This window comes from Culex pipiens, chromosome 3 (genome assembly GCF_016801865.2).
Source record: "Culex pipiens pallens isolate TS chromosome 3, TS_CPP_V2, whole genome shotgun sequence".
NCBI lineage: Eukaryota > Metazoa > Arthropoda > Insecta > Diptera > Culicidae > Culex > Culex pipiens.
The window spans coordinates 115,217,734-115,245,472 of NC_068939.1; the positions used below are offsets into that span (position 1 = coordinate 115,217,734).

Consider the following 27,739-nt stretch of genomic DNA (forward strand, 5'->3'; position numbering starts at 1 on the left):
ACTTGAAAATGATGTTGATAAGTTGATAGTAGTGTGAGAAGGCCAGAATGAAATGATGATTGTTGTTTCGAATATACGTAGATAGGCAACCAACACAGAGTCACTATAAGGAAAAGGTACAAAAAGCTGATTTTATTACAATAATCGTTTATTGTGTATAATTATACTGATACTGTTAAAATATAATAAAAATTACTGTTTTGTTTTTTTTGTTTGTCCACTAGATTATTCTTTGTTATTGTTTGGTTTTATTGGGTTTGTTTTAATTCGAACTGATCTGCGCTTTGACGGAACGGAAATTATTACCACATGCATGCGTGTGTGTTTTGTTACAGAACGGAACTCGTTTACTTTTTTTTCTATGCTATAGATATAATTTGCAATATAATATGCGTAATATGCTTGGTCACGCCTGCAATCAATGAAGAAAATGGGCAAAGGGAGAAAACACATCAACATCGTGGCGCATAATTTTATATGAAAAAGGGCAATATCAAGAATAGGGGAAAAAAACAAAATATCAGCAGTTCCAGTACAAGAAAAGGTTAGGCAAATCATAATCGAATGAAAACAAAACTGACGTTGCGGCGTAATACAGAGTAGGAAATAGTACAAAGTTTAATTGTTAATGGTTAATCAATTCAATACAGTTACGTGGCCACATTCAAAATTGTACAATGTATAAAAAGGCACACCCAAAATAGTCGTTACTTCTTTCTTTTGTTTGCTTGTTACTTTGGATCTAGACGTTTCACTATTGTTCTAATGTAAAACTTTGTTGTTCGTTTCTAAAATGTCTTATTGCGTTCACTTCTAGCTTATTTACACACACCTTCATTATTAGTCGTTCGATTCAATTGTCTTTTTTTCGTGTTACTTATATTAGTTCTGTTGTTTGTTTGTTTGTTTTTTTTCCACGATCGCTTATATGAAAAGTTTCTATTTGGGCTAAAAACACTTGGGACTGTATGTATGTACATCAGTGACAACAACACTTAAGGGGTTTACTTAGCTCATGTATCAATGGCAAACAGTAGGTTTTCTTGGTGATTACAGTAAAATGTGTATTAATAAACAAGGCAAACCAGCTACACACAATAGGTAAAAATATATATATTTTACTGTTTTTTTGTTGTTGTTCTCTTGGAGGATAAGTTTCAACAAGCTCTTATCTATTGCGAAAGTATATCTATTCTGAGTGATAGGTGTTAATTAGTCTACAATGTACTTTTTGGTATCACATCCAGGAGCGAAATGCAAGAAATATATGTAAGAAACCATCACACTACTAGTTTTATTCGATTTTTTTTTCAATTATTTTCACAATCCGATAACAGGTGATTTGAAGCAGCTGCCGAGTAGCAGTTAAAAGCGATAGATTTTAGAGTTACTCTGTAAATGGAATGGCTTTGAAAATCAGAGATTGATACTTTATTTTTACATAATCAGTGGCGTGCATTTTTTGCAGAAAACGTGTACTAAAAAACTGCTTTCCTTTGAGATACTAACAAAAACTGTTACATAAAGTCTAGTATTGCCTTTATATATGCAGAAGGGGAATAAGTCTATGTTGTGATTTATAATAAAACAATAGAAAATCATTGCTAAGAACATTCAAATGTTAAGAGTTACGAGAGGTTTAAAAAAACGATCAAATATAACAACTAATTCCTTAGAAACGATATGTGTGGCTGAACTTATCTAAATGAAACATCAAAAAAACGAATCAATGTCTCTCTATACATATTGTTGCGTAACAGAGTCGAGATCTTTTTGTGGTGGAAAAGCGGGGTAATTAAACGTAAACAGTACAAAATCGCAGCTGGGCCGATCGAGCTTGGTCCCTGGCACCTCTTGATTCCACAAGCAGTTCATCCCACCCACTCATTTACTGTAGTTGTTGCATGCAGTGACATAACCTCACCTTTCGGCACCCTCAGCAAATGTCAAACAAGTTTGTACTGATTTGACGTTTGCTGTAGCTGCCGAATGTGGGGTTAAGTCACTGCTCGCAAAGGTCAATAGTGAGTGGGATTAACTGGTTGTTTACATCTAAGTTAGTCGAAAAGCATAACCCAACTTTTCGACTCCGCCAGCACACGTCAAAATCAGTACAAACTTGCTGCGGGATCTTTTTCCGGGAAAAAAATCACGCAGCAAATTTGAAAGGTTTGACGTTTGCTGGAGGAGTCAATCGTATCTTGTGACAGTGGCTTGCACTGTCAAAGCAGGGTTGAAACAAGGGATAGTGCGTTACCCTGTTTGGGATTTTTTATTTTTAAGGCCAATTTTGGTTTTGTCGAGCGCAAGCTCAATCTGCACCAGCTCTTTCCGCAATTTAGGAACGAATTAAACTAAAATGTTAAATTCACCGAAACCAGTAAAAAAACACATTAAAACTACTATTATAAAGCGCATATCACAATTCAAGCTGTAATTCACTCTCGATATTAAAATATATAGCAATAGAGGAAAGTTTTGATTAATTTTACATTTAAAAACTTAAGGTAAGACATCGTCGTGCTAGTTTTTTTTCCGGAATGGCACCATCAAATTGCAGATGCTACCAACTCCGGAACCCGGCAAAGACGACCAAACTTAAAACAAATGTCTTTCAAAGTTGTGATATGTACCGCCCTATGCAGGGTCTGTGCTGATTAGATTAAAATTAACACAACAAAATCTAGTTTTTTTTTTTTAAATAAAGGTAACCAAACTTTATCCATGCTACAGTACGTCAGACATGACTCTGACCTCGATTATCCTGGTAATGAAACTATTCCTTTGTTTTGTATTAGGGTAATGCAAATTTTTATTAAACCTGGTATTTTGTATCGCTTCTTGTTGTTAGCTCTCGCTTTCTTTCTCTCTCTTGCTCTTGATATCCAGTGCAAGCAAATATTCGATTTGTGACATTCGAAATCTATGTTCCTGTATTACTTTTTTTTTTTTGCTTAATTTTTATATTTATTTTTTTTTTTTTTGTTGAAAGTTCACCACTTACGAGAAATCTAAACAAACCAACTTCACATTTATATTGAGTTACGCGTTAATAATCTGAACTACTACAATGCTCGGATAATTTCGCTGTTATTAAAATAACAATAAACATTTTTCTTGTTTTTATATTTGTTTTGATTCGTTTTTCCAGATTTTTTACTTCTGCTCTGGTTGGCTTATACATTTTACGGAGCTTGGTAATGTTTTACTGTAACTATGAAAGTACAAAATGGCACACTTTACTTTGTTATTATTTTCTTTTGCTTCTGCAATTGTGATTCGTTAATTTTCGTCTGTATTTTTGTGTTGTTTTGCGTGTTTGCATCCGGTAGCCGGAAACTGGCAGCAAATTGAACCCGCCAAATTCCAAAACCTACGCGCGATAACTACGACACTGTACTTGCGAAGTGATTGCTGCAATTCGATAGGATTGAAACATAGAATATCTATAAATATATACGTTTTTTTTTTTAATTGAAGAAATTGTCCACACTTATCAATGCGCGATGTGATTTTGCTCGCAAAGCACTGAACAAAACTCAAATGGTGTTTATCCGATAGTTTAGTGTGTGTGAGAGTTTTTTTTGATTTTGCTTTAAGATAGAAACGCTACTAGAGTTTAGATTGGACCGAAGGTATAGTTCAAAACTACAGTTAGTATTACTTTTTTTTCTGCTTACTTTCTCGCTCTTAGTGTTCAAACATCACGAAATTTCGTTTACATTTATTATTAAGTTTTAGCAAAGTTATCACATTAGGGGAAACAGCACACCTTCTTATACGAACATTTTTGGTCAAAAAACCTCACCTCAGAGGGAGCAAGGCGGTACACCAACGTATATAAAAGTGGGTTGATGTATGTGTGTGCAAGATTGCGATGCAAAACCGAAAAACGAAGCTATAGGAGAAAAATGTAATCACCACGGTTGAAATCGTATCCAATGGTGTAGGAAGCTACAAGAAAATTTCTATCATATTTTTAAGGGAGCAACAAACAAATGAACAATTAAAAACGGATTTCAAACAAGATTTTCTATAAATTGAATTTAAAAACTTAGTAAAATTATATAATATTGCATTTTGAGTAATTGAGAAATTGAATTTGTTGAAACGTTTTGTTTACTTTCTTGTCATTCAAATAATTAATTCCGCATCAAAAATTTATCCATACAACTTGGCAGCAGTTTATACAATAACATTGCAAACGAATTTGGTGTTCAGTATTCTATCTTCAGTGCTAACAGACACCATGCATTATCGACAACGAATGCTGACACAATTGACCTTTCATGATCGGCATTCCGAAGCGATCCTCAGAGAACGCACACGAAGTTGAATCCGGCACGAAGGCACATGCTTTCTCTTTCTTTCTCTCCCAACCTCTCTCTTGTTTTTGCACGAGCGTTGCTGCGTTGTGACAGCTTGCAAATTTGAATGCATTCGTTGAGAGAATGATCGGAATTTCGTTTAAATGTCAAACGAACATGTTCTGACTGTGTGAGTGACTTTGCATAGCGATGTTGACAAATATTAAAATAAGGTTTCATAATTGGTCTGCAAAATGCAAACTTTTAGTAGGATTTTCCAAATGGGATAAATATTTTTAGAATTTTAGTAAATTCTGGGAGAGCGGGAGGTATCGAATCATAGAACGAACAATCAAATCAAAGCATGCTATTAAAGGGACTGAATTTTTTTTGACAGATGGAGCAATAATGATATCCTATCGGAAGTTGCGTGTTTTGGCGTTTTATACTAGTACCCTTACAAAGTGTGTACAAACTACACGTAACTAAATAGGAAAACCAGCAAGCTTAGTACAAAAGCGCCCAGAGGCATCGATATGCTAAAATTGTTTCTCATCCACAACTTGATCTTTATTCATGTAAATGTCCAATTCAACTCAATCAATCTATATCAACTTTGACGTGAACACCAGATCAATCGGAAAATTCGTTTTCAAGTTATAGATTCCATTTCAATTTCTAAGCACTTGCCACTGCGGCCAAATTGTATGGAGATTTTCAAGAACCAATGTTACGATTCATTGTTTCATCTTTTATTTTGATTTCTTGTGTTTTTCAAAACGTTTTAAATCATCAAAACACAAAGCTACATTGGAAATAGCATTTACGAGTTTCATTTGCCGATATGTCCATAGAACTGTAATCGTAAACCAGTAAAAGAAACATTACATAGACTCAATAGACATGGCATAGTTTTCTAAGAAAAGCTAAACATTTTGTACGTATATGTCCTTTAAATATGGCATATACAAAATGTTGAGGAAGAAATATTGTTGAAATAACTTTGATGCTACAAACAGTTTCAAAATTTGTTATTCTGATAAAATCTGATGATAAATGCATTAAACTATAATGCAATTAACGATAAAAAAATAAAAACTTCGGTTAATTTTAAAGCAGCGAAAGGAAAAATAACACTACATTTTTCGGGGAAAATCTACTGCAACGACGCTTCAACCACACCAATTTTTTGCTGCTAATTTTTCTTAAATATTTGATACGTAGATTGAGTACAAAAATAAAGCTAACCATATGCGTTGTATGTTTCCGCTCCCCACACACCGGTTCGTTTGCTGCGCTGCGTCACAAACTGGTAACATTAATTAGTTGCCCCAAAATAGAAAATTTAGAATTTTTTGTAATCTGTATAACTTATTACAAGGAAGGAAAGATGAATAAACGTGCTTCGCGCGGGAACCACTTTAACGCTATGTCTCTGGTTCATGCTTCTTCTTCTTGCTCTAAAAATATTGGTTTCACTGGGTATAAAATTGCTTTATTGCTACTTGAGAATGTCTTCGAGGCTGGTGCATTTTTTTTTGTTTTGTTCTGTTTTGCTAAACAACGCTTTCGACGTCTATCCGATGTATTGATGGTTCAAGTCTATATGCTCCCAAAACAGTTATTGTTGTGAGTGTGTGTGTTACTGAGAATAAACTTACATGTTAAAAAACTATAACACATATTCTATCGTAAAACACACGAGTGCTCTAAAACGTTTTGCTCAGTAGACCATTGACTTATGCATGTTTTTTTTTGTCGATTAAATGTGTTTTTGTTGTTGTTTAGTCCAGCAAGTTTTGAGAAATGCGTCAACTCACTTGAAATATATACTTCATATATATAATATATATATAGCCAAAAACGGGTACGCCAAAACGAAGTAAACGTATACGTAAGATTAGTTGTTTCTCTGTCTAAATATGCAGCTTCCTTCCCCCTACCATCCTACCAATTGCTGTCCCGTTTCTAATGATAGGTTCAGGGTGTGGAATCTGGAGTGATATAATTCATTGTTTTTCTTTACCCCGGGGGATGATTCTGCAGTGTGAGTGGTACGACGAAGCGACGGCATCATTCTAATGTGTTCCTGTTTTCAATTTTCCTCTGCAAGACCTCCAACTCGGAGCATCCTGCTGGTGGCAACTCCCCTGACGGGTTGGTTTGGATTGGATTGGAAGCGGCGACTTACTGTTCCTCGCTGCTTTCAAAGTACTCCGACGCGTTTCCACGGCAGATGGGGCAGGTGCGATTTGACTGGAATAAATAGTTAGTGAATTAGTAGCACACAGAAAAAATCATGGTGATTTTACATTTGGAAAGGAGTTTCTGAATAAAGCAATTTAGTCAAATTTTGTTGATTTGACAAGTACTTCTTTTTGTGACGGGACAACGCAGATATTTTTCAAAAGAGGGTTTTGCTTGCATTGTCCCGTCACGAAATTAAGCAATTGTCAGAATCTCCTGAAAATCAGTTTTTTTTACACAAAATTCAACACATATTTAACATTGTAAAAAAGGCTCTTTATGACTGTTATCTAACATTAGAGGCAGTCCATTTTTTTTAATATCGTTGTTGTTTTCAATAATCAAGGCACAAAATCCAAAAATAACGATGCAAGAAGCAAACCTCGTAACAGGCCAGTTTTTAATGGACCTAGATTGAATCCTGAATCCGGATCTGCCTGTTGATTTTCCCAATTCTCAAAGTTAACCCTCTACTGCCCAAATATTATTTTCGGTTTTTTTTATTTTTCCCTTGTTCAGGAGGTCATTTGAGCAACTTTTGTTCTACGAAAAACTTTACTTCTCTTGTTTTATGTCTTTCTTGTTTCATTTTTAGTATTTTAATTTGCATTAATCTTGTAAAGTTTATGTAATGTATAGAGGCATAGTCTGGGACACTATAAAAATTAAAGCATACTTCTTTTTACTTAAAATTGAAGTTGACCCCTAAAAAAATGACATTTTTAAAAACATTGGCAAAGTCACATAAAACAAGTAAAACTTCCAACCCATAAACTTTCTAAAGTTTTAAGAGCAAGTCCACGAGCAAAGCTTACCCATCTCGCATTTTTTCAATCTGCTTCGTTCTACATTAGTTAATATAGAATGTTAACTAATAACCATTAAAATTTCGTCGAATTTGGTCGATCCAGTTACGAGTAATGTGGAAAAACGTAAAAAATCTCGATTTTGCTCTGGGCGGGAAGGGGTTAACCCTTTATAGAATTAAATTTAAAAAATCTTCGATTCTCATTTATTGAAAATCAAGTTTGTTTCCAAGGATACTAGATGACACCAGAAAAAAGCAGCTTCTTATTTTTTATTAACTTTAATTTTTAACCACCATAAAATGAATTATAAGTTCAATCAAGTAGTCAACTTTAACTAATTTGGGGTCGCTGAGCTCGAATATGACCCCTAAAATACTCCAAAGTATTCAGGGAATGTGCAATCCAAGATGGCGGCCAATAGGGCGGTGCTAGAATATTCGACATTTTTACACAGAAATGTAACCGGCAATGAACAGGTCAATTTCAATTAACTGAGGGTTTCTGAACTCGAATATGAGCCTAGAATACTCCAAAGTACTCGGGAAATTAGCAATCTAAGAAGGCGGCCAATATTAAAATAATAAAAATTTGGGGTAGCTGAATGAGCCCTAGGCCTCAGATATTTCAAATCCATCTTGGATTACACAATACCTGAGTACTTTGGAGTATTCTCAGGCTTATATTCGATTTCAGCAATCCCAAATGCCGTAGATGGGCAATGTGTGTAAACAAAGTGAAATAAATATTTTTAAGTTGTGCTGATAAGGAAATTCACAAAAAATCATCAGCAGATTGATTTTCTTGAAGAATTTCGGGAGCGATTTTCTTTTGCGTGATTTGCCTCCTCTCACTTTCGCGGGTGAAGAAAGTTCGCTAGCGAAATCGATTTCATGAACCATTGCAAACTAAACAAATGTAATTTTCCGTGACGGGACAACGCTTCCATATACAGTCATCCCCACATATTCGGAACAATAGGATGCAAAATGCAACTTTTCTGTCGACTCTTCTATTTTTAGGACCTTTATTTGGACATTCTCTTGCTATTTTAAATTTAATAATAATTTTTAAACAAAAATCTGCCTTTCAAGACTATTTTATCAAGAGCAGCAAAACCCTGCCTCAAAATTGCCTGTTCCATGTTTGAGGGACGTTATTGTGCCTCCCACAATTATGGAACACCTGAATTTAACTGATATTTTCACAAAAAAAGTTATCAGATCATTCATAAAACAAGCATTAGTTTTATTGGTTTCAGAGTGTGAAGTCATTATTTTGTAAAAAAAATAGGTACTCCTGGAGAGAAAAAAAAAGTTTGTTTACATCGTAAGAAAAAAGTGTTCCGAATTTGTGGATTTCAAGGGTCTATGTTTTTCTTTAAAAACTTGATATAAAACGTAAAAATATACAGCCGGTCTATACATCAATCAAAAGATCGCAAGAAAAGCTTTAACATGAAGGTAAAAGCAAATCATTATGATCAATTATCGATTTTCCATGATTTGTTGAACATTAGCCGAACTGTAAACTGTTCCGAATATGAGGGATGACTGTACCCCCTTTTTAAATATCCTGTATAATTTTATACCTACGGAATCTGCTTTTATCAATAAGAGGACTTATAAAAGAGTCATTTTACTTGGTAATAATCGGTTATTTTTGTGTTCGTCTCCAAATCTTAGACAAAGCAATTTCAAAGAGGAATGGAATATTAGCCGTTTGATTTTTCGCATCGTCAGCCATAACTAAACACTATTTCAGTAAAATTCAAGGTTAGGAAGATGTGTTGGAACATCCTCTACCACCTGGGTACAAAATCTCGAATTTGCAAAAAGTTTTTCATAGCCACTTCCTCAATGGCGCTCGGGTTTGAAATGAGACCAATTTACGAACGATTTGAGTTTTTAGTGCTATCCAATCTACTTATACCTACCCGAAGCCACTTGTCGACGCATTTGGCGTGAAACTCGTGCGAACAGGGCAGCACTCGCAGAACTTGGCGTGCCTCAAAATCGCACATGCACACAACGCAGGACGTCTGGTCCCCTAAAATTGGAATAGAACGAGAAAGAAAAAAAAAACACCGTAGAGTAGCTCGGAACAATCCGCATTTTGCCTTGTAGCAGTTCTTGCTGTTGAGGTTTCTCGCTTATACTTACCGGTGTGGGTTTCCGCGTTGAACTTGTAGCTCGGCAGCTGGTCGATCTCGGGTCTCGCAAGGCCACGTGGTTTCGCTTCGCCCAAGCGTTCCGCCAGGCTGAGCAGGGCTTCGTAGTTTTCCGTTTCGTTCGAGTCCGGCGAATTGAGGTCCGGCTGGCCGTACGTCGACAGCGGGAACATGGCTCTGTGGGGCATGGACATGAAGAGGCTATGAACGGGGTAAGCTCGCCCGGCCTGCCCGGGGTCGTACAAGTACTTACAAGAAGTTCAGCAGGATGCCGGAGTAGGCGGACGGTGTGGCCGACAGTGAAACCTGGGCCGGCTGCGGTGCCAACGGCTGGTGCTGCAGTCCCGGGTGGCGGTGGGCCGGATGGGCATGCGGGTGCGACGGGGGCGGGGTTGGCCAGTGGAAGCGGGTAAAGTTACGCCGGGGTGCGGTTATTGCGCGTCGAGCCGTTCTGTGCAGCAGCTCGAATTGACTGGTGCGACCCTGGAGAATATTCAACACGGTCGATATTTGGAAAATAATATGAAACATCTGAGTCGCCCGGGTTGTTGCTATCTAGTATACTTACTTCGGTCGAAATGTAGATCGGCTGCGGTGGCGAGATCTGGGCCATCTGTGGCGACGAGTGAATGTGGGCCGCGGCCAGCGGGGACACGTGCAGCGGTGAGGCACCAGCATGGTCCAGTCCGTCCAGGCCAAGCCCATCCGGTCGCTGGAAAAAAGAACAAATGAATCCATCATAGTTCGTATCAAATTTGCCGACGCACTCCTACCTGTTGGGCCAAATGTGGGTGCTGGTAGTGCGGTTGGTGGGGCTGAGGATGTGGCACGGCCAGGGCGGCCGGAGTGGACGCGAACGCACCAAAGTGTCCACCGATGTTACATGTTTGAGCAAATGGTTGCGAGTAGACACCATGAACCTTCAAGGGACAGGAAAAAACATGGTTTACGAGTGTTTGACCAAACATTACGCTAAATCGTCTTCTTATGGATTGTCTTCCATCATATTTATAATCAAGTTTTATTAAAGATTCATATGTAATTAAACATCGCATGAATGCAACGTTGTCCCAAACGTCATTTTTAAGTTGTTTGGAAAACAAATCTATTTCTGATCTCTTATTATTTTTTATCTATCCAGGTATCAGCTTTGCCGAAGAGTGCGAAGAATTGGTTTACTCTGAAGAAGGTTCTTCAAGCCTCTTCTGGCAGCACTGTAAGATTTTCAATGCATCTGTGCTCTCTTGTTCTAACTAGATAGGAATCCCAGCAAGCTTAAAACAAGAGAGCACATAGACATCGTACTACTGTTGCATACACAAACGACCCGTAGCAACGAAGCTTTGAACGAAGCCGACGCCAACCCTGTGGCAGTAAGGTCTACCATTTTTAAAAGTTGGCGAATCTCTTGATGTCTTTGGCAAAGTTGTTCCCTGGAACACGAGCTGTAAGCTCATGAGATTTTTTAAAAATCAAAAAAATATCATCAGAACATACAAAGTTGTTGTCAAAGTCAGTAAAATCTGGTCCGGAGTAGCTGGATTTCAGCCAACTTGACAAAAGAGATAGCAAAATCAACGCTGTTGATTTGAAACAGATCAAGCATAAGTTTATTAAAACTAACAGCCCTGGCTGACAAAGCTCTTCATGAAGTCGCATGGTGGTTTAACCAAACTAAAAGTGATAATTACTTGGCAAGGCGGGATATGTGGGGCGGCCGGGTGTCCCGAGCAGATCGAGATGTGCGGCCCGGCCGAGTACGTCCACAGCTGCTCGTGGTGTCCGAGTGGAAGGCTTACAGGAACTTGGTTGATGTCAACCATCAGTGAGGGATGCTGGTGCTGCGGTTGAGGTGGTGACGGTTGCTGGAATACTTGCGGCATCGGTTCCCAGGCCCGGGGTTGCTCGCGGAACCGTGGTCTACGCAGCGGTGGACTGCTCTGCTGAAGCTGGACCGGGCCCGGCCCCGGATGCTGGAGCAGATGCGGTGGATGGCTGTGCTGATTTGGGTGGTGCAGCAGCTGTTGCTGCTGCTGTTGTTGGAGCTGTTGCTGTTGTTGTTGGAGCTGTTGCTGTTGTTGTTGCTGTTGATGTTGCTGCTGCTGGATGTGGTTGTGGTGGTTGTTGTGGTGGTTATTGTTCCGAGGAGATCTCCGGTGTTCCCAGATGGCCGGCGGAGACTGGCTGGGCATTCGCGACACGCGACGGCGTTTCCGCGAGGGACTGTCCGACTTCATGCCGTTGTTTGGATCTGAACCGCCGTACGACGGACTCGGCGTTTGGTGGTTGTTGTTCGAGTGCGAACTGTTTCCCTGATGGTACGGCGGACTGATGCGTTCCCGATTGTTCTCGCGGCTGTTTCTCAGCGAGTCTAGCGACAGCACCGAACGCGAGTCAAAGTGCAAATCGGAACCCCTAGAGGAATTGGAAGGTCCATCGAAATGGTTCTGTGGAGAGGGATGGAAGATCTTAGGGTTGATGCTAGGCTGTCGACTGTTGATCCGGAACTTACCATGTGCCGATCGACACCGGATGCACCCATCGTATGCCGGTTTCTATCCTGCATACCCATATTATTACGGCGATCGCTATGGCTATGGCTGGGTCCAGCTCTAAGAATTTGTTGAGATCTATTATTAACACTACCATCATCAGCAGCACCGTAAGGCATTAAGATTGGACGATTGGTAATGGGAGGGGAATGTAATTGCATTGGTGGGGACTTTGGTGAGTATGTGAAGGATTCCTTAGGACTACTCCCGGTATTATCACTGCATAGTGGTAGTAGTAGTGGTAGAAGAAGTAAGTAGTAGTACGTGTGTATTTTGAACATTTGTTTGCAATGTATTTACCACAAAGGACAAAAAGCATGCGGAAGAAAAATCAAAAAACAATCATATATTAATTAGAAAATAAATTACAGTTACGATAAGCTTATGTATAATATTTGTTTGCCTACAAAACTGTTATATGAAGAGATTCGAAACGGTCGATATCAAATCGGAAAGCTATTTGTGATATAAAACATGGATGGTGGCTACAGTGAAACTGCAAGAGACGTTTTTATTTTCTAGACTTTTTTGTTGATTCAATTCGCCACAATGCAACCGCTCACCATAAAATGCGTACAAGGTTCATAACAAAGCATGAATGTTAGTTAAAGTGTGCAAACATGTTGAACCCAAAACAAAATACTATACACTCTCGATTACTTGCGCTACGTTGCATGAAACATAATTTATATCACAAATCGCGTTCAACCACTTAACTATTCAAGAGAAAATATACACCAGATTCAGAGTCGCGATGGAAGTGTTCAAAAGCCAAGACAATCGTTAGAACATCTTTGGACGCGCCCTTAACATTTCCATCGAGCGTGTGGTTTCACATAAGAGAGCTTATTCTATTATATTAGACTTTTCTTCGATCATGAACACACAGTGTGCACTAATATGAGGAATGACAGCTTTGGTATTTGTACTTGGAAAATTACAGTCGAAAAAAGCAGCTTGACATGAATGCATTGCCAGTACCAGTTGGGGACATCGTAATCGGGGGGAGGAATTGAACAGGCATTTTTTTTTTTTTTTTTAATTGAGTAAGAAACTCTCGGATTGATGTAGCATAAAAAGATGTGAATCAGAAAAGAAGGGAGGGTGATATTTCATGAAAATTTTACTATAACAAGGGAGATTGCGAATGAAGTCATAATGTAGCACTTTTCAAATCTTCACGACATGGAGTCATGAAAATTAATACATTCGTAAGGACGCGAAAGGTATAAACGGGATGGTTAAATGATTCTATTATACAAATTAATTAAACAAGGTAAGGAGGGGTTTCGAAAGATTGCTGCAAGAAGGTGTTGGGTACAAACTACACGAGAACAAGGATTTTTTTTAAAGAAACACTGATGTTGAAATATTCCATACCAAAACAAGTACTAGGATGCATTCTTAAAATCATTAGAAAAGTATTCCGTTCAACAGGTTTAATTTGATCCATTCTCCAATATTAAACGCTTAGCTTATTCATTAGAGCAGTACACTAACACAACGAAAAAATGTAAGACCAAAACCACTGTGTGAACAGAGCATAGCATATAATATAGATTTCGGCATGGAGGAATTCTGTGGAGTTCTCTGGTGGCGTGAAGTTTGGAAATAATGTGACTATATTGCCTTACGTTTTCGGTATTGAAAAGTTTGTCATTGAACACTAAACCGTACCAGCATGGAAGAAATCACCTTTTCATTCATTCATTAATTTTTTTTTTTTTGGTGTTTTCATACAAATATGATGTGAAGAAAAACATATAAAACGTGGAACCTTATCAAAGATGTGCAAATTGAAAACAATGAAAAGCCAAAAATTGAGAATTTGTATGAATCAATACCAATTAGTTAAAAATTGAAGGTTAAATTAAGTTACTTTTAAAAATGCCCAATGAGGGAATGGACACCGAACGGTTGAGGATCACTGCTCTATTTGTAAAATAATTCACAATAATCACAAAATAAATACATATATAATTTTCTCCAATGCTACCCCTGATCTCATAAATGTCCCATATGCATTTAAATCGTTTTTGAGTTAATGATGCAGTTTTGTTCAGAATCGTGTGATCTTTCAGAAAAGCCTATAACATCCAGTATTTTATTCTAGAAACCAGGAGGAAATCCAGATTTTTCGTGAAAACTTAACACTTATGAATGGTACAAAATAGCATTACGTTTTTCTGCAAAATTTATGTGAACATGGGCAGTATATAAGCTATGAGAGCAGTTCTCTACAAAATCGGTCTTTTTGTAGAATTTTAATTTTTGTATTTTTTAATCCGACTGAAACTTTTTTGGTGCCTTCGGTATGCCTAAAGAAGCCATTTTGCATCATTAGTTTGTCCATATAATTTTACATACAAATTTGGCAGCTTTCCATACAAAAACGATGTGTGAAATTTCAAAAATCTGTATCTTTTGAAGGAATTTTTTGATCGATTTGGTGTCTTGGGCAAAGTTGTAGGTATGGATATGGATTACACTGAAAAAATATGATAAACGGTAAATTATTTTCGGTGATTTTTTATTTAACTTTTTGTCACTAAAACTTGATTTGCAAAAAAAACACCATTTTTATTTTTTTTAATTTTTTGATATGTTTTAGAGGACATCAAATGCAAACTTTTCAGAAATTTCCAGGTTTTGCAAAAAATCTTTGAGCGAGTTATGAATTTTTGAATCAATGCTAATTTTTTTTAAAAATCTAAAAATTGGTAGCAAAATTTTTTCAACTTTATTTTTCGATGTAAAATCAAATTTGCAATCAAAAAGTACTTTAGTAAAATTTTGATAAAATGCACCGTTTTCAAGTTAAATCCATTTTAAGGTGAATTTTTTGAAAATAGTCGCAGTTTTTTCATTTTTTTTAAATGAGTGCACATGTTTGCACACTTTTGAAAAAAATATTATTGAAAAGCTGAGAAAATTCTCTGTATTTTGCTTTGTTGAACTTTGTTGATACGACCCTTAGTTGCTGAGATATTGCCATGCAAAAGTTTAAAAACAGGAAAATTGATGTTTTCTAAGTCTCACCCACCATTTTCTAATGTCGATATCTCAGCAACTAATGGTCCGATTTTCAATGTTAAAATATAAAACATTCGTGAAATTTTCCGATCTATTCGAAAAAAATATTTTAATTTTTTTTAAACAAAGACTAACATTTTAAAAGGGCGTAATATTGAATGTTTGGCCCTTTTGAAATGTGAAATTTTTAAAAAATGAAAAACTGCGACTATTTTCAAAAAAGTCACCTGAAAATGGATTTAACTTGAAAACGGTGCACTTTATCAAAATTTCACTGTAGTACTTTTTGATTGCAAATTTGATTTTACATCGTTGAAAAAATTTTGCGACCAATTTTTAGATTTTTTGAAAAAATCAGTATTGATTCAAAAATTCATAACTCGCTCAAAGATTTTTTGCACAACCTGAAAATTTCTGAAAAGTTGGCATTTGATGTCCTCTAAAACATATCAAAAAATAAAAAAAATTAAAAAAGTGTTTTTTGCAAATCAAGTTTTCGTCAGCTGTGTGCTATCTTGTGACATAGACCATTTGGTACTTTTCGAGTAAAACGATTTCTAAAGTTTGAGGTTGAATATTTTCACAACAATACATCATAAACTATTTTTAAACAGAGCGATCTGTTCGTATACTATCAATGAACAAACGCTCCAAGTATGAACTAATTTAGTGACACCTACTAAGAGTTACATTATAAAATGTAACTAAAAATCTGAAAAGCACGTGTCACAAGTGTGTTTCGAAAGTAAAATTGTACTACGTGTCACAAGTGTGCACAGAATTTCCATACAAACTAAAATAGACTTAAATCAATAGTTTAACCGACTTAATCAGTATATTTTCAAAAACAAAACATTGCATTGCCTTTAGATAGTGTGTATCAACATAAATTTGTGAAAATCAAGGTAAATTTTCCACATTTTCCAACATCATGTATGACGTGTCACAAGTGTGCACGATCATTTTGATGATAAAATGGTCTATGTCACAAGTGTGCATTACGATATCTGGGAAACGGAAGCGAGTTCCCAAAATCGGGTTAAAGCATCTTGTAGTGTTTGTTAAGTATAGCAAAACGTCATCATTAACTCATTTTCGACCAAAATGGTCTATGTCACAAGATAGCACACAGCAGACGTTTTAGTGACAAAAAGTTAAATCACCAAAAAATTTTTTACCGTGTATCATTTTTTTTTCCAGTCCATATCCATACCTACAACTTTACCGAAGACACCAAATTGATCAAAAAATTCCTTCAAAAGATACAGATTTTTGAATTTTCATACATCATTTTTGTATGGACAGCTGCCAAATTTGTATGGAAAATTATATGGACAAACTAATGATGCAAAATGGCTTCTTTGGGCATACCGAAGGCACCAAAAAAGTTTCAGTCGGATTAAAAAATACAAAAAAAAAATCGAATGACCGAAATCTGAGAGAACTGCTCATGAAACAAATATTCCATTTTACGATTGAATCATCTCACACTTTTACTTCAAACAAAAGGGAATATTGCTTACTGACGAAAGTGATACGTGGCCAAATACGAAGACGAAAATCTCTTCAAAACTCTCAAAAGAACAACATAAAGTAAACGATACTTTTATGTATCGTTCTGTTAATTCCCTCAGTGCTTCTTGATTTGCTCGCTGATATTTTAACATCAAATGGGTAAGTAAGATCTAATTTCTTGCAGAAAATCTTGAAATCCATTAATTGAGCCAGTATCTCGCACAAGAGTTAATATATACTTGGTATTTTATATGTTTTCTCAAAGTGAGTGAGTTTAATTATTCTGATGAATACTGTTTGATCGCAAATTGATTTACATTTAAGAGGTTAGAAGGGTAAGCCGTTGGAACAAATAGGGGGTTAATCTTAATCGAAGACTACAGTCATGCTTCTATGTATACAAACAGATAAGAAAGATTCAAACGCATCATGAGACCACCATATTTGTACCAAGCAACATATCGCATTGCTGCACCCGTTTTCCATCGCCAAGATATATGCTTTCTTCCATGCTGATTACGGCGCATAAATCTCTTCATTCCTATCCTGAGCACGAGCGTTCTTTTTTGTGTGTATTAATATCTAGCGCTGTGTCTAATTCATTTCTACGTAGTGCCACAAACACTCACACACGCGAGCCCTTTCTCCGCGAACTTACCCGTAGTTGAAGCTGTTCTCCATGTCCTTGTTGTACCAGGACTGATTGTGGCCACCTCCGCCGCCGCCACCACCACCGTGGTTGTTATTGTTCCGGTTGTTGGAGTGGTGCAGATGGTGGTGCGGCGAAAACGGCATCCGGGACCGGTTTCGGGGGGCCGCCCCGCGCGAGTACGGCCTCCGTGACGCACCCGAGTGGTTCGGATTCATGGCGTTCGTTGTTCTTGGGGGAGCGTCGTCGCGTCCTCGTCGAATCTTTGTCTTCTGTTCGGAATGAAACTTTCCACCCCCGTCACTGACTGCACTTCTCACTGCTTCTCAAGGCAGACGACAGTGGCTCCAACGGCAAAGGTTTCTACGATCCGAAATGAGAATGAGTCTTTCTTTGCTTGTTTTGTTGATTTTCCGTTTTTCTTTATGTATGATTGTTTTGTTCACTGTGTTTATCCCTTTGAAATGTTTTTTTTCTCTTCTGTTTATTTTTCACTTGGCGAATGACGGTCTCGAGGTTCTTTCTTTGCGATTTGGGGCGTGTAGGACTTTATTGCATTCTTTTTAATTACGATTCTGGTAACGTACCACCACACTACGATTCGCGGAACTTCACTGTGCTCACTTCCCAAAAGGCGTCACAAATCACAACTCACAGTTAACTCAGCTAGGCTCCTGGGCCCACGTGTGTGTCTACACTGCGTCCAATGTCTGATTCATTCATGAGGTAAACCCCGTTCTCCTTTCACAACACAACAGCCGCGCGTGGAAAATTCTCCACGTGATAAACCAGTTACGATCCAGAGAGAGAGAGCTTAATCGCACACCCGAGAGAGAAAGAGTCTAAAGCTCTCCCTGTTGGAAACGGTCCAAGAGCGAATCCCGGAGAGGCGTCCAGCGATAAAAGTTCAGCGGCTCGAACCCCTGGTCGGAGGTTGAAACGACGGAGAAAAAATTGCTGCGCCAAACGACGTTACTGCAGTAATTTCCAGCCGCTTTGTTTGCTCTCTTCCGGTTTATGGGATGCCAAACCGGGCGGGGAGGTCACTCGATGGTGTCACAAACTCGACGGCGTAGGCTCCTGGAGGTCGTCACTGCGGCCTGTGGAGAGGAAAAACGAGACAAGCGTGAAGAAAGCAACGCAAACAACGCTCAACCACAGACAAACGGACACGATCAGTTTTGTGGGAGAAAAAAGGTTCCGAGAAGATCAACTATTTTCAAAATGACCGTTAATTTTTCAACTCCAAATATCCACCTTCCAACTCCTAGTCCGTTTGTCTGTGGCTCGGCTCGGTGTGGGAAAAATGTTAATTTCACCAACTGGCTGAACTTTCGATTTCATCGCCGTTGTGATGATGACGATGTGCGGCGGTGAGTGTGTACGATCCAGCTGTCTATTTGTCTGTCTGTATGGCTCCGAGCATTTGTGGCGTAAGCCTCTTTTCTTACTGTCTGTAACCAGAATTACATAAGGCCAAACGCAACGCCGGCCAGGCTAATCTGCAGACGAGGCGCATCGAGCACGTGAGCTAATGGAAACCGGGGCCACGGTTTGGACGGAAGTTTCGGCGGGCTTGGATGAGTAACATGTGGCGGGAGGAATGCCATTCCGAAAATTTGAAACAGGAAAAAAGCTACACCAACATATTTCAAAAAAGTTTTTCTGCACATCCCTATTTTACTTAAATATTAGATAATGTTCGCGAGAAAAAAATCGCAAAAATAATAATATTTTCATTTAAAACTGCTCATCTGTTCACAATTTCAAAATAAATCAATGAACGTTGCAGATAAATTTAATTTAACAGTTGTCATTAAAATACCCTAAAACAAATTTATAAGGTTCATATCGCCTTGACAGCTCTATAAATCAGAACACTCAAACAAAATAAACAAATGATTGAGAAATATTTATAAGATCATATAATTACTACCAACAGCTCTAAAAAGCTTACGTAAATTTAGAGAAAAAAATGTACGATTGGCAAATTTGACTCCCCATTGGTAAATTCTTCATTTTTATTTCCAAATCTGCACAGATGTTATATTATCTTAACAATGTTTCAATTAGGGGAAATATGCCCATTCTCGGTACTTTATGCTTTCCAACAAATTTACATCACTTTTGCAGTTTACCACTATCAAACAACCAGTTTCAGGTAATTCAACAAAGGAGAGTTGCATGCTAACTTTCATTTGAACTATATTACTTTGGAAAAGTAAAAAAAAAAACACTTTATGTAAGCTGTAATTGAAGGTCAAAGAGCTGATATATCGATAATAAAAATTCCATGAAAAGAATATATTTCATCAACCCAAGAATTTGATTGAAAATTGTAAACTCAGAACAAATCTCCTATGATGATGTTTAAACTTGTATGATTAAGACTCAAATATCAGGCATCAAACAAAGTCCCTTAGATCAACGTTTTCTTTAAAAAAAAAAAAAAAAAAAAAAAACTCTGCATAATGTATTTGTCTTCAAAGGTGCACAAAATATCAGGATCATTACTGTGTTCGACCAAAGAACTATATTTTTAAATGAATAGAACATATTCAGTTTTTTAATATTTTTTCGTGATATTTTATTTTTTTTGAAAAATAATGATTGCATATCAATTAAAAGTGTGTATAATGGATCCAAAATAAGAAATTAACAAGAAGCTTTAAAGACCCTATTTGACTAAAAGTACTAAATAAAAGGTTCTACATTTTTCTTAAATAGTTAAAAAACAATTGTACCGTTTTTATTTTCAGCAAATGTTTTTTAACTGTTCTCTAAGTTTTTGGGAAAATCCTTAAGAGAGGGTACAAAAATTTGAAATGAAATTGACATTGATCTAAACTTAGTTGAACACAAATTGATTTTTTTTAAAATAAAACGTTAAAGGCAATCGGTCCTAAATCCATCCAATTTGCAAAGTTTAACTATTTTAACAAATTGTTTTGCAAAAGTTTTGATAGAACTAGCTTGCCCAATTCTCATTAAGCTATTTATTGCTTGATATGGGTAGAAAAAACTTTTTAGAAGCTGTAATTGAACACAAAAGTGCTGATATGCCAACAATAGGTACACGATGTAATTTCATGTCCTTCCCATATCACAAAATGCTTTATACATTATTAGAGTTATGTAACTGTTAAAATTGCAAAGTATCATGAAACATATTCCAATCTGTGGTTCCAAAATAGAAAAAGATTAAAATCGATTGTACAGTGTTTTTCTTCATTGTTTTTTTTTTAAATTGTTAAGGGAGAAGGGGGGTGTAAAAAACTTGAAATAATAATAATATGAGTATTAGCCTAAACTTAGTTAAAAAAAACATTGACTTTTTAAATAAAACTATTGCAATCTTATTGATGGTCCATTTCCAAAGTTTTTTTTTGAAAAGGTAATAAATTTTTTAATTTGTGTTTTGGCAAGTTTCTGAGTGACCTACTAATGTCCATCTTTTCAAATAATTGGTTATAGAATACTCGAAACAGACTTTATTTTATTGAAATCGGAAATTCATATATGGGTAATTCTCCGCCAACTCACACAGCAGTTGCCCCGACCCCTCTTCGATTTGCGTGAAACTTTGTCCAAAGGGATAACTTTTGTCCCTGATCACGAATCCGAGGTCCGTTTTTTGATATCTCGTGACGGAGGGGCGGTACGACCCCTTTCATTTTTGAACATGCGAAAAAAGAGGTGTTTTGCCTTCCTCACTGAGGTAAGGCTATAATCCTGCTCTAAAAATGAACTTTGTATAAAAACGTCGTAGACCCACCTTCATGTATACATATCGACTCAGAATCGAAAACTGAACAAATGTCTGTGTGTATGTGTGTGTATGTGTGTGTGTGTATGTGTGTGTATGTGTGTGTGTATGTATGTATGTGACCAACAAACTAGCTCATGTTTCTCGGTACTGACTGAACCGATTTGACCCGAACCTGTTGCATTCGACTTGGTTTAGGGTCCCATAGATCGAGTTTTATACAGATTGAAGTTTCGATAAGTAGTTCAAAAGTTATGTATAAAAATGTGTTTTCACATATATCCGGATCTCACTTAAATGTATGTAAACTATGTCCGGATCCACTATACGACCCATCGTTGGTTAGGTTATCAAAAGATCTTTCCAACGAGTCCAAAACATTGAAGGTCTGGCAACCCTGTCTCGAGATATGGCCCCTTAAGTGATATTGATGTACTTTTTGGAAGCCGGATCTCACTTAAATGTATGGGTAATTCTCCGCCAACTCACACAGCAGTTGCCCAGACCCCTCTTCGATTTGCGTGAAACTTTGTCCTAAGGAGTAACTTTTGTCCCTGATCACGAATCCGAGGTCCGTTTTTTGATATCTCGTGACGGAGGGGCGGTACGACCCCTTCCATTTTTGAACATGCGAAAAAAGAGGTGTTTTTCAATAATTTGCAGCCTGAAACGGTAATGAGATAGAAATTTGGTGTCAAACGGACTTTTATGTAAAATTAGACGCCCGATTTGATGGCGTACTCAGAATTCCGAAAAAAGGTATTTTTCATCGAAAAAAACACTAAAAATTTTTTAAAAATTCTCCCATTTTCCGTTACTCGCCTGTAAAATTTTTTGGAACATGTCATTTTATGGAAAATTTAATGTTCTTTTCGAATCTACATTGACCTAGAAGGGTCATTTTTTCATTTAGAACAAAATTTTTCATTTTAAAATTTCGTGTTTTTTCTAACTTTGCAGGGTTATTTTTTAGAGTGTAACAATGTTCTACAAAGTTGTAGAGCAGACAATTACAAAATTTTTAGTATATAGACATAAGGGGTTTGCTTATAAACATCACGAGTTATCGCGATTTTACGAAAAAAAGTTTTGAAAAAGTTGGTCGTCATCGATCATGGCCGTTCATGGTCACCCGCGACAGACACGGACGACGAAACAAAGAGAAACGCAAAAAGTAACTTTTTCAAAACTTTTTTTTCGTAAAATCGCGATAACTCGTGATGTTTATAAGCAAACCCCTTATGTCTATGTATCAAAATTTTTGTAATTGTCTGCTCTACAACTTTGTAGAACATTGTTACACTCTAAAAAATAACCCTGCAAAGTTAGAAAAAACACGAAATTTTAAAATGAAAAATTTTGTTCTTAATGAAAAAATGACCCTTCTGGGTCAATGTAGATTCGAAAAGTACATTAAATTTCCCATAAAATGACATGTTCCAAAAAAATTTACAGTCGAGTAACGGAAAATTAGAGAATTTTTAAAACTTTTTTAGTGTTTTTTTCGATGAAAAATACGTTTTTTCGGAATTCTGAGTACGCCATCAAATCGGGCGTCTAATTTTGCATAAAAGTCCCTTTGACACCAAATTTCTATCTCATCACCGTTTTGTGCTGCAAATTATTGAAAAACACCTCTTTTTTCGCATGTTCAAAAATGGAAGGGGTCGTACCGCCCCTCCGTCACGAGATATCAAAAAACGGACCTCGGATTCGTGATCAGGGACAAAAGTTACCCCTTAGGACAAAGTTTCACGCAAATCGAAGAGGGGTCGGGGCAACTTTTCCCGATTTCGTGTGAGTTGGTAGAGAATTACCCCTATGTAATTTCTTATATTAAGGTTTAGTTATTTCATGTTTTTTGAAGGCTTTTACTTTTCAGTAACCGTATCATGCATTTTTAAATAAAATTATGCTAATATTTTGCTCAATGTCTCCTAACATTTATCTCACATTCGTTCTCTTTTCCTCTGCCCCCACTATAACGCTCGAGTCTACGTAAACATTGAAGAGGTAATGCCGTAGTTTCCACTGTTTATCAACAAAAAGAACCCCATGGTAAACAAATAAATTAAAAAATACTCCATGGATGAGAATGTAAGCTCCCTTCCGATTACAATAGCTGGACATCATTCATCGGGCATGGATGAAAAATTCACCAACACCAACCAACGCTCACAGAACACAGAAGATAAGACTGTTTGCTCACTGAGCTGCAACACAGACAAACAGACAGACTGATAGATAGCCGGACCCACTATTATGGCGTAATGATGCAAAGCGGTGTATGCGACCATTTTGAGTTGGGATCACATTTGAGTAGCTCAACTGCCGCTTATGACACTTTGTTTTTGATAGGGTTTTTTTTCGTTTTTTTTTTTGGGAGACCCGTCCGTCTCACAGAAAATACTGTGTAGGATCTCCAGAATGGCCACCAGGTTTTGGCTTTTGCGCACTCTAGGCGGCAATTTATGCACATGCGTCACGCTTTCAATCGGATGCCATCCGGTGTCCCTATTGCCAGAAGCTATCGGGGGCCGGATGTGGAGGGTTGTTTGTTTATTCTTGGACACTTTATATTTTAAAAAATATTCATTTCATGTTGATATAGTTGATATAGTGGGTAAGAAAAACCACCCTGCGTCTCCATAAAAAAAATCAATTTAAACATTTAGAACCACCCTAACGAAAAAGCCATTGCCGGCAGCGGTGAAATGTGACAAAGATTTGTTTGAAAACAATAACACGTCGTTACGTTCTTTCATTATAAGGAGGGGGGCTACGACAACGAATGTTGCTGATGACGAGGGTCCACTTGAATAGAGCTCCACCGGTAGCACAAGATGAAGCTCTTTCTTCGGCAGCGAATGCTGTTCCCTCAATTCAAAATGAAAAATTCTCGCTCGCCAGAAGTGGCACACAATTGCGGAGCCACTCCTAGTGAGAGATGCTTGAGGAATTAAAAAAACACAATGTGAAATTCATGGAGCAAAATCTGGCTCGATGAAGACGCATTTTTCTCAGTTCGTTTCCCCCCTGAATGAGATTGCATTCGTTTAGTGAAATAAATATTACATTGCATGCAAATAGAACGCTAACATTGGGTTGACACGAATTTAACATTTTATTCTGCATCAATTTTAATCTCATTTGTTCCTAGAACTTTAATGCAATTCGATAGATTCGTGACTCTTTGGAATTCAATTCAATGACATTAACATTCAAAAGAGTCTGCTGAACCATACCTTTTTAAAAAATTAAGCATCTTTCACTTCTTTCTTCCTTTTTTATTCTTTTTTTTTGTTTTTCCGTATTTTGCAAAATGTGTAACGAATATCTTCTTCAACAATGTAAGATTGAGGATTACGCTGTGAAATTAGAAAGCTATTTCGTTGCATTGTTTTATTTTAATAAAACTTTGTCAATACACAGAAAACAGTAATTTATGCAATAATTACAAAAAAAAAGATTTCTTCAATATTGAAACGATTTGAAAATAAATTTTTTGCACTTTAGTCGTGAAACTACTAACTTTTCCTGTCACTCTCGAACGGCGAAACATTCTCGTTGGATAAATATACGACTCGTGCTGAAAAAATCTTCCTTTTGCAACTTGTTGCATAAATTACTATTTGCAATTCCTGAAGCATCCTTTGAAGTGGATGTTTTCAGTGAAACGATTATTTTCCTGCTTGAATGTTATTTGCCATCAATACAAGTGCCAAATCGAACTTTTCAGCACTCAAATAAATGCTGACATAACTTTTAAGTATCCATTTCAGTGCTGAAAAGTAGAACTTTAAAACAATTGTTTTGAAATGTGTTTCTATTAGATTCTCTTGTTTTTGATAAAGAAAAGTAGGCTGATTCGTCGTTCGAGAATGACCGGAAAAAAATATTAGTTTTTTTCAAACATTATTCACCAGTACGACTCGTCTCAAAATTTATATTTTTAAAACATGTACTGAGGAAGGCCGCACAATATTCATGTACGTTTTTAATGTTTTTTCAATTATGGATTTCAAAATAATTGCCTTGCAATTTGTTATTATAAAATCCGGAGTGGTTTTAATAGTCTCTATATTTCTTTAAAAAAATTAGCCGGATTGAGTTGAACTGAATACTTAAAATTGACGTTTAGTGTGGATTTTTTTAATGTTTCGTTTGAAAAAATACAATTAAATGTTAATTTAACATAGTTTATAAACTTTTTATAAAATGTTTATAAATTTTAGGTTAAATATCTGAAAAGTTGCAAACAAGCTCAAAATTCACTATAAACTGATAATATAAATCTTTTATGCCACCAAAACCAATTTTGCATCAAGAAATAAATAAAATCCACATTTAATAAAAAACTGGTTCTACTGAAAATGCCTATAAATTTTCTATTTATAAATGTTTTCATCATTATTGTAAAAAAATTGAAACGTTTGAACATTTAATGGAAACTTTAACGTCCCCCGACTGTTTAAGTCACTCTGGATTACGGTACTGTAATTTTTGGCGTTGGAAATTAGCCCGTTTTGTCAATCGATAATGATAGAAAAAAACAAGTAATGTCACAATGGCATCATAAAATTGAAAATATTTTCACATGATGTAGTGGAAAAACATCTTTGAATATATTTATTTATAATACCGTCAGTGGGGGTGACATTGGGTCTGGGGGGTGAGATTGAGTCAACGTGATTTTTTACGGATTTTACCATTTTTCAGGTTATTCTCAATGAAACTGAATTCTATTAAAGGGGTTGTGTAGGGGACATCTTAAGATGATTTCGCTGAAAAAATCTGGTTCCTAGAACAAATCCTGTTATTTTGGCAGATGTCTAAAGTTGGGGTACGTTTTTGGTCAAAAATGACCTCTCGAAAAATCATTTTTCTAATATTTTTGTTAGAATTGCTCGAAAACTACCCAAATGTTTGAAAATCTCCACTCCAAACATTGTAGCGTGTCAATACGATTCCCTCGAACAAGAAACGCTGTTGGATGACTTGTTTTTACCATATCGTTGTATTTGAGCATCATTTTAGTTTCATTTAACCCAATGTCACCCCCTCTAAGGGGTGAGATTGGGTCAATTTTCAAACTATTGGCATTTAAGGTAGTGTTCATCAAAATCCACCATATTTTGGGACAATGTTAGTAAACTATCTAAGAACAAATCTACGTTGAATGATTTTCGATGTTATTTAAATTGTTTTTGTTATTAAGAAATTTCGAGAGGTGTATCACCCCCACTGACGGTAATTAAATAGTTTAATTTCACAACGACAAAAAAAAATCTTACCATTTCTTGAGAACTTTAGATAAACATTTACTTAAAATATTGAAAATAAGGCCAAATGATTATTAATTTTTAATTTTAAAAACATTTTAAAATAGTTTTGACTTTTATAATAATTCATCGTCATTTGCTTATTGCAAGGTGTTGACAGAAGTTTGCTTAGAAAACCGAAATATCTGAGGTAATTTTACAACCCTGGGCGTTTTAAGCAAGGATACGTTCCTTAAAAAATCCCCTCGAATATTAGCTTCATCAATTCTAAATCTCAACAACCACTTACTGAATAAACAAAGCATACAAAGAATGTTGAAGAAAAACAATCTTAAAAAGGTTATTTTTCATAATTTTTTAAAGTGAAATACATTTTTATTGCTAATCAGTATCAATATTTTTAAGGTCTTTATAATGCAAGGACACTTTTAAGGAAAACCTAATGATTCAACATATTTTCTCTCTATATCACAGGAATAGGCATATTCAGAAATCATAATAAAATGTTTCCAACGTCAGAAATGGCTTTTTGTTTATCAATGTGTTATAAAAATAAATATCTTTTGACTAATAGCCATGGGAGTAAGGTATAACTGTGATAATATTGGAATTAAGTATTTAATACTTATATTTAATACTTATTTACACCTTATCTACATGACTTTTAGTCAAAAGATACACAAAGGCATTTTATGTAGCTGTTTTAAATATTTAATTTTTTAAAGAGGGGGTATAAAGAAAGGGTTATTGTCAACCACTTAAACTGTCAGAGTATTGTGCTAACCATTCTACGAATTAATTTGTTCGTTCTGACAGCTGATGGCTATGTAACGTAATGTTCATCCTTCCTTTTAGTGCTAACTAGCCCCAAAACAAATTAGTAGAACGCATAAACTTGGTTTATTAACCGCAAAGCCACTAGTAACAAACAACTGATGCAGTTTACAGTACAATAGATTTTAAAGATTCAGCTAACGCATGTGCATAAAAAAAGACAAATAGTTTCGACCAAAGGGGACGGTTAAACTCATAGATATAGATATAGACAAATGTAAATACTTGGTTCATTCTGCTAGAGGAGATGCATTACAAAGCTCGGACAACATTGCCAGTCACGTGTTTTTTATTATTATTATTATTATTTTGGGTAAAAATGGTAAAATATTGATATGAAACAACTAATCTTAACAATAATTAAATACCAACCTGTCACCACCACGAGCGATAAAAATGCTTAGATGATTGCAATCTACCGTAACACCAATCACCACCAAACAACATTACAAAGAAAAGTGTGAAGTTCATCTGGTTTCAGCTACGACAAATTATAAGCTCTCTAGAACTGGGCTTTGTTTAGCCGTGGAACTTGTGTGTTTTGATGTGATATCGAGCAGGGATGCAGGCAGGATTCG

The 27,739-nt window shown here is 36.4% G+C and overlaps 1 protein-coding gene across 2 annotated transcripts; it reads right to left on the reverse strand.

Moving 5' to 3' along the window:
• Window positions 1-104: 104 nt before the first annotated feature.
• LOC120414003 (E3 ubiquitin-protein ligase RNF38) lies at window positions 105-27,739 on the reverse strand. Of its 2 annotated transcripts, none has more exons than XM_039575015.2 (10): window positions 27,534-27,739; window positions 17,289-18,379; window positions 12,043-12,301; window positions 11,222-11,977; window positions 10,304-10,450; window positions 10,099-10,242; window positions 9,784-10,013; window positions 9,523-9,707; window positions 9,297-9,409; window positions 105-6,563 (listed from the first exon to the last, which is right to left on the reverse strand). In XM_039575015.2, exons 2-10 carry the CDS (start codon window positions 17,495-17,497, stop codon window positions 6,495-6,497), a joined length of 2,112 nt encoding a protein of 703 aa, XP_039430949.1. In that variant the 5' UTR covers window positions 17,498-18,379; window positions 27,534-27,739; the 3' UTR covers window positions 105-6,494. The 2 variants fall into 2 exon arrangements, with proteins under 2 accessions (XP_039430949.1, XP_039430947.1); XM_039575013.2 differs by having other exon boundaries at window positions 9,523-9,731.